General features: G+C 35.3%; 1 protein-coding gene across 1 annotated transcript in view; it reads left to right on the top strand.

The window, feature by feature from the left end:
* CSMD1 (CUB and Sushi multiple domains 1) overlaps positions 1–8,458 on the top strand; it is a 972,765-nt gene that overhangs the window by 31,884 nt on the left and 932,423 nt on the right. The window contains exon 2 of the mRNA XM_007944438.2: positions 1,939–2,060. Coding sequence (XP_007942629.2) covers positions 1,939–2,060 — 122 coding nt within the window. The remainder of the gene's footprint in view (positions 1–1,938; positions 2,061–8,458) is intronic.

Here is an 8,458-nt window from a genome sequence, read left to right as displayed (position 1 = left end):
AAAAAAACACTGCCTTCCAGTGAATTCCAACTCATAATGACTCCATAGAGCAGAGTAGAACTGTCCCATAGGGTTACCAAGGCTATAAATCTTTACAGAAGCAGACTGCCTCATTTTTCTTCTATGGAGTGGCTGGATGGTTCTTTCCTTTGAACTTTTGGTTAGCACCCAATGCTTTAACCACAGTGCCACCAGAACTCCTCAAGACTCCAGAAGAAGGATTAGAATTAATTATAGTTTGATCAAATTATTTAGGTTTACTACACCTATTCAAAAACTACAAGGTCAAATATTTATTAAGAAATTTATCTAGTGCCACAAATTGCTTTATTTATTGAGGAATAAAAGTAATAATATAGAACAAAGGCCTGAATTATTACCCACACATTGCTTTTAGCTGATCATTTTGATGGTTAAATTAAAGGTACAGATTAACAACAAAAACCACAGCAACAAAAATAAAAATAATTTATTATTACAATATGTTGCAATGATACAGATACATTTCAAAGTAAAAAATATATATATTATTTTATGAATTAATTTCACAACTTTTGTGAGGAATATCTATAAAGAATCTATAGCTGTAATATGCTTTATGTGAATCTCCATACTCTGTATGTTTGAAAATGTGGAAAAAGCACTGGTTTTCTTTAAATATTTTATAAATAGTTATCTTACTGAAATATGTAATCACTAAAAATCATATTTCTCCAAGCAATGGATCAGATGAATTTCATGGAGAGCTGGTAATCAATTTTAATAAGTCAAGTTACAGGCCAAGCTTCAAAGCAGGCCACTGGGATGCAAGGCCACTGGCAGGGTGTCAAACTTGGTGAACTTTTCCAGCAGAGTAGCAGCTGGGGAAAATGATTGGAGGAGTCCAAACTGTCAGTGAAAATATTACAAATTAGTTCACTACTGCACAAATACTTCAGATGTATTTCTTCAGCATTTGAGATAATTAAATGAGAATTTAGATGATATCAATTTATATAATATATATTTATTGAGTAATTATGTTTATACCAGATAAAAATTACTAAATGTAACATAAAGGTTTTATAACTTTTTATTGATAATTTTTATAAGACTTTCTAATTAATACTGATAATATTAGAACAATTGAGGAGAATATGTGTGTGTATGTATAGATATATAAATATATTATGTGTGTATACATATATATATATATATAAATATATACAGATCTTCTTTGAGTCAGTGTTGTTGTTGTTATGTGCCGTTGAGTTGCTCCAACTCATAGTGACCCCTCCTTGGGTTTCTGAAGCAGTATCACAACAGAAGTAGATTGCCCAACCTTCCCTCTGAGGAGTGGCTGGTGGTTTGAACCGCCAGCCTTCTGGTTAGCAGTCAAGTGCCTTAGGCACTATGCTCCCAGAGTTCCCCTTTGAGTCAGTATGAGATCTGAAATGGACTAACTTGATATTTACAGTGATCTTGGTGATATCAAAGGAACTCTGATAGCACAGTCCTTAAAGTTCATGACTGCTAACCAAAAGGTCACCAGTTCGAACCCACCAACAACCTTGCTGGGTAAAGATGTGGCAATCTGCTTCCATAAAGATTTATAGCCTTCAAAACCCTATAGGGCAGTTCCACCCTGTCCTATAGGATCTGAGTTGCAATCAACTTGATGGCAGTGGGTGGATGTAGTGATATCATCAGATAGATCACATAGTGAATGACACTGCCATTGGAAATATAATGTAACATGGACACTGGTGAAAATTTCCAGTGACACATACCATACAAGGATACTGATAATAGATAATATCCACTTGACAACATACTAAATTCATAAACTACTTTTGATTATAATCAGTTAATAGCTTACTTTAAGTTCCACTTGCACATTGTGTTTTACCACACAGATGGAATGTTGTAGAAAACAATAATGTTTCTATGTATTTCTAGCTAGAACATGTGGATCCAATCTGCGTGGACCCAGTGGCATCATTACATCCCCCAATTACCCAGTACAGTATGAAGACAACGCACACTGTGTCTGGGTTATCACTACGGCGGATCCAGATAAGGTAGGACTTTCATTCCCCACCTCTGTGTAGTTCATGTAATCAGTACACTGATTTTAGTCAACTGCTTAAGGCAAACACTCAGGGGAATTTCATGCATTCTTAAACTGTTGTTTTGGTTAAATTTGTTCATTCTGTATTATGCACCTATGGACCTTTTCTTCCTCTTTTCCTTTCTTTCTCAGGCATGCACTGCCTCACCCTCATATCCACATATATCTTAAAGCATTTCTAGGAACTCTGATTTCTGCTTGGTATACCATTAAACCAATAAATGGGAGACCAAGTTGGAGAGAGAAAGATTGCTGTATTTCATTGTTCAAGAAAAGGAACAGTTGTGGCTAAGTGCCTCCAAGACTGCTCACAGTCAGCTTGGTAAGGCAAAATTTTACTAAGGAACATAAATGGAGGTAGTGTGCACAGGCTCAGATCACATGACAGTGATTATTTATTTTTTAAGCTCACAGGTCAATTCCCCTTAAAGCAAGAAGTGAATTTTTTTTTTTATTCATTACCATGTTTATGATGCATACCCCCCCCCCCCCCCACACACACACACGCGCGCGCATACTTCGCCTCTTGCCTTTTCCTTTCTTTCTCAGGCATGCACTGCCTTACCCTCATATTTCCAACTATCTGAAAGCATTTCTGGGATTCCAATATAAAGTGAACTTTCTCAGTGTGGCCTCTTCCTGCTGGTTTTAGAAATTATGCTCATGATTCCTTCATGTAATTTGAAAACTTTCATATATTTTTCATCTTTCTCACTATAGATCTCTGATACTATTTCTGAAGCTTTCTTAAATACCGTAGAGTTTCTGCACAGTACTACACAAAGTTAGAAATGCTAACCTATTGAGTTTTCAGATCTACGAGCAGAAAAGCTCTGATTTACGATTAAATAAAGTGTTCATCACAGAAGCCTTTTGTTTTCTATTTGCTTATTATATGTCTAAAACCTCAGTTTTAATTTATATTAAAGTAGAAGCTTTCATAAAAAAGTGGATTAAAAAAATAAGTGTGTTATAGGTTTTCCTCTTAAAAACTCAGCAACCTGTAGGCTGACAATTGCTATGACAATAGACTTCAAGTTTTATATTCTCCCCATCTCTATTTGTTAGAGCTATATTATGTGCTGATTCAAACTATACATTTTCTCAAAAATATATTTATCCAAATTTTATGAATAACCTACTCTTTGCCAAGTTCTGTATTTGGCTTTGTAAATACCAGTCCTACCACTTATAGGTATGTGAACTTGAGCAAGTTAAATAACTTCCATAGGCTACAGATTCTTCTTCTGTGAGGAAATAATAATAGCATTCATCATAGAAGTTTGTTGTGAAAAATCAATCAGTATATGTGTCTTAGTAAGTGTAAGAAGCTATTAGTACTAAAAGTGAGAGTGTAAATAGATATAAATAGATTAAAATTTATAAACAATTTGATAACTATATGACTATATTCATTTGGTCTTTGGCAAACTAAGTATAAAATGGAGAATTTAGAAAAATCCAGAGGGTTAGGAAGTGGGAATTTAGGGAGGGCATTCTAAAATAATTGGGTTTAATTGTTTTGGGGATATATTAAGTGTTTAATTGAATTAATATTAATATATTACTATCATATATAGAGAGATCCAAAGAAAAACAAATATTTTGTTATAAGAATAGATATTTCACTAGGATAAAAAGTATCTTATTGCATCATTTATAAAATACTGAAGTATGTTAATTTGGCAAGTTGGGTGGGAATCTCTTATTGAATGTTTATTAATGAAAAAAAGACAAAATCTATCTAAAATAATTGTTTATAGAAAATCTTGGAAATAAGTTAGCTAACTTTTAGATGCTCCTTGTGCTTCTATGAAAACTATATGAATTTATCAAAAAAGAAAAAAATAATCAATCAATATATGTGCCTTAGGAAGTGTAAGAAGCTATTAGCACTAGCAGTGATGGTGTAAACAGATATAGAATAAATAGAATAAAATTTATTAACAATTTGATAACTGTTTGACTATATTTGTTTGGTCTTTAGCAAACTAAATATAAAATGGAGAATTAAGGAGAATACTGAAATTCAAATACTATGAATTTGAAGAAGTCACTTTGTACAAGTACACCAATGTTCTCACTATCCAGAAATTGACTCCATGTTTTTACATTGAAAGAAGAATTTCTTGTGCTACAGCTTGCACTGTTTTGGATGCTGCCCCCCCCCCCATACTTGCTATTGAAAAATATTAGCACCTCACCTTAGCTATTCATGGAATCTCTAACTCCCTGCCCTCTTGGTTCTGTTACCTAACACTTGTGAAGCCTTCAAGAATTCTCTCAGTCATTTAACACATGCCTAAACCTGAAGTGTGAATTAGTAAACACCTTTGGGCAATCCTTAACTAATGGATTACTAGTCAATAAACACTATCTTCCTTTCTGTCTGAGGCAGAAAATTCCAAAGTGCTATTTTCACACGTCTGCAGAATGTTCCCAGAAGGACTGAGCCAAGTACTCCCAGTAATGAGCTCAGTTATCACACCTGTAGTTGGGCTTTCTCTTTATCTCTTTGATTCACTTCCCTTGCAATCACTTCCAAATGAATGGGCTGACAGCAAGCCCTTCACTCATGTCTTGCTTTTGAGAAGACCTAACACACTAAAATTAGTAATAAAGGAACTTCTCATATGAGTCTTCCACATAGAAAAGAAGGAAATACACAATGATAGTTTTTTAGGAGGTGAGATAGAAGGAAGAATTTGGAATCTATAGCAATGTTCTAGGAGCTCTGAAGGTGTAGTGCCTAAGACATTTGACTGCTAACCAGAAGGCTGGAGGTTCAAACCCACCAGCCACTCTTGGAAGGAAGACTGACACTCCACTTCTGTAGAGATAACGCCTTGGAAACCCAAGGAGGAGTCACTATGAGTCAAATCAACTTGACGGCAGACGGCAGTGAGTTTGGTTTCTTTCTTTCTTTTTTTTTTTGTCCAGCAGTCTTCTAAATAAGAGATTATGAGGTCTGACATAGAACAAGTGCATTGTAAATGCAAAGGAGAAATGTGTCTCAGACTTGTCTAAGAAGTAGACTTGGCAAACTTTGGTGAATACTGGAATGTGGGGAGTGAAGCAGAGGAAAGAACTGGCAGGAATTCTTATTTCACTTGCTTAACATTATATCCCACATGACTTTTACCTGTAGCTTGTATCTAATAGATGTGACTGGTGAGAAAGAGGAGAAATCAAGAATGACTTCAATGGTGGGCAGAGGTCCTTACTAAAGTGAAGACATGTTCCACCCTTCCCAGAAGTCTCAGACTTCCTTTTTTGTCTTTGCACATGTATTAATAATTCCTTTCTTTTTTCCTCAAGTTTTTTTTTTCTGGTTTGAAACAATAGTTTAACAAGGGAAAGGGCCTTTGGAACTAATTTTTGATGGGAGAAAATAATGAATTTGATTTTGAGCATAAAGATAGTAGCATAATGCATATCCAAGTGGACATAATTGTTCGAGGTAAATTTGGAATTCACAAGTCTATTGTTAGCTGCTAAAATCAGGGATATAGATGTTATACAGAGAAACAGAATAGAGTCAGGCTAATGACATTATTTTTCTCTCAGAGTCAATTGGAGGGTGGATTTGGCATCAACTGTGATGACTGTTGTAGAAGCAGATCACCAGGACTTTCTTTGGTGCCAGTGCTGGATGTGTTTGAACTGCCAACATCTCAATTAGTAGACAAATGCAAATCCTTTACTGCACCACCTAGGGTTATCCTGAAGTTGACTGTCAAATTACCCCATTTGCAAAACAGGAAATATAATAAGGAGTTTATGGGAATTTGGTTTACATATTTCTCTTCTCTCATTTTTAAAAGTTTTACTTTTCTCTCTTTTCTTTGTGTACATTTTCATAATATTTGTAAAGATTTCTTAAAAATTATGTCAAGATTCTGAACATTCAACAATCAATACTTTAAATTTTACATTAAATGTAACTTTTATATTGCTTCATAAAATTCTCTGGCTTTAGTCATTTATTTTGGTAAAATATTCAAAGAAGAAAAAAGATATTACAGGTAGATACACTCAAAATACAGAAACTCTTGGTTGAATGCCACTTAGGCACCTGAAGGCATCTCAATTAAGCAGAATTACCATCCAAATTAAGCAGCAGTCATTGCTATTAAGTATAATTAAGCTTAATTTGATTCCTTGGGAGACATTCCAAATAAGCAGGTTACCCGATTAAGCACATAGTGATGATGGCATATTACATATTGAGTATAAAAGAAAAGAATAGTAATATAAAGGTTTCCAACAAATGACTCTTGCCAGAATCATTGGCTGAGGTTTTCAGATAAGACATATTGGTGTATCTTATTTGTGTGTTCAATTTGATCTGCAAACATTTAAGAAATAAGATGGAAAAGAATACTAAAAGAAAGGCTTTAATGTCAAGTAGAGATGAGTTAATAAACTACTTTCTTTGGAAACATTAAATTCTTCTTTATGATCTATATGCTTTCCTGGTCTTAGTTCTGCTTTGGCTCATATAACCAAATGGCATGTGTCAGTTTATGCCAAAAGTTAACATAAAATTGCTTATCACACAGACACACAAATTGATATAGGAAGCTCAGAGTTTGTCTCATAATAATGCCTATTGCATATCATATCATATCATAACATTTTGGAATATTGAGTTAAAATATTTAAAATATTTATTACAAACAAACTACTTTTATGCATACTTACTAGGTAAGAGGTACTAAGCAATAAATTAAAATTAAAAATTAAAAAATGGTTCCTCAAGATTCAATTTATTGGAGAAGCATATTTATAAATACTGTATATTCTAATAAAAAGTCAATAAAATTAATACAATAAAAGATGTTTATTAATCATGTGATTGAATTCTTGAGAGAGTAAGATATGGTGACTGAGATATAAAATTTTGGAACTATAAGCAAATGCTGGCAAAAAGTTCATCCCTAGGGTTTGTTTTCATTGTGTGAAGAGTAGTTGTTTCAGGAATAGGATGGGAAAGTGGATGTAGCCATTTCCTTTTTATTGCTATGGAATACATGCCTAAGAATATTAGTGGTAAAAGGATTGAAAATTTGAGCTGATGCCAGATCAATGAGTCACTATAAGAATTTTTTTTTTTTTTTTTAATTAAATCTTTTGCGGAACAAGAGAGATGGGGTAGTGGTAGGAAGAGGTAGGAATGAAAGTTACAAATAGAATATAGCTGGTTAACAAAGTCACTATAGAATAGAATAAAGGAAGTCTTTACACCTAAGCTTTAGGGTATGGATCTTTGTCTGCCATCTACCACCTGTGTTTTTAGCTTAGTTATGTTTTTAACCTCTTTAAGTCCAAGTGTCTTTGCTTGTCTTACCTTATGGTATTGTTGTTGTTGTTGTTGTGCGCTGTAGAGTTGGACCTGACTCATAGCAACCCCTCTGTGGGTTTCCGAGGCAGTGTCACTATGGAAGTAGATTGCCCCATCTTCCTTCCAAGGAGTGGCTGGTGGGTTTGAACCACCAGGCTTCTGGTTAGCAGTTAAGTGCTTTAGGCACTATGCTACCAGAGCTCCCCTTATGATATTAGTAGTACTCAACTTTTAAGGTTGTTGTCAGGAATACATAATCAATGTAAAGATCCTAGAACATTGCCTGCCAAATACCAAGCACTTGATACATAAATGTTCGCTTAAACTTCTTCTCCTCCTTCCTCTTCCTCGCCCTCCTCTTCTTATGCTTTAATGTCTATATATACAAAGAAATAAATGGGACTCAGAATGGCATGTAAAGAATCCAAATTTTATCCTAAAGGAAATGGGTACCAATGAGAGATGGTGTTCTGGTTACCTAATGTCACTCTGACAAGAATATACCACAAATGGGATGGCCTTAACAAACATGAGTTTAATCTCTTACAGTTTGGAAGCTTTAAGTCTAAGTTCAAAGTGCCAGGCTCTAGGGGCTGGGTGAAAGCCCCTCAGCCTTGGGCTTCAGCTCTGCCTCCAGCTCCCGGCCCACTGAAGCTAGAGGCTTTTCTTCACTCAGACAGCTGCTGGCTGCTGAGGCTGTCAAGCCCAAGATCAGTGAATAAAAATGCACAGTCCCCAATGTTACCAAACCACATGGCAGGCCATTGTAAGTCCCAAGGTCGGCAGAGCATGGCAGGCTGCTGAACAATGACACAGCTCCACTCAGACTCCAAGCATGGTATAAGCTAGAAACTAGCCCCAAAGCTTCTCCTTATATACAGGAAGCAGGCCACATCCCCAAGGCAGGTACTCAGCTGCTTGTGGTAGATCCCACCATGGAGTTGATTGCCAGTCTTATCATGGGGAATAACTACCACCAGCTGCCCAGCCACTCAACCAGGCCC

The sequence above is a fragment of the Orycteropus afer genome, unplaced genomic scaffold, assembly GCF_000298275.1.
Source record: "Orycteropus afer afer isolate SDZICR_OR568_19922 unplaced genomic scaffold, OryAfe1.0 scaffold00125, whole genome shotgun sequence".
NCBI classification, from domain to species: Eukaryota; Metazoa; Chordata; class Mammalia; order Tubulidentata; family Orycteropodidae; genus Orycteropus; species Orycteropus afer.
Note: the sequence above shows the minus strand (reverse complement) of the source record. Positions and strands in the feature narration are given on the sequence as shown.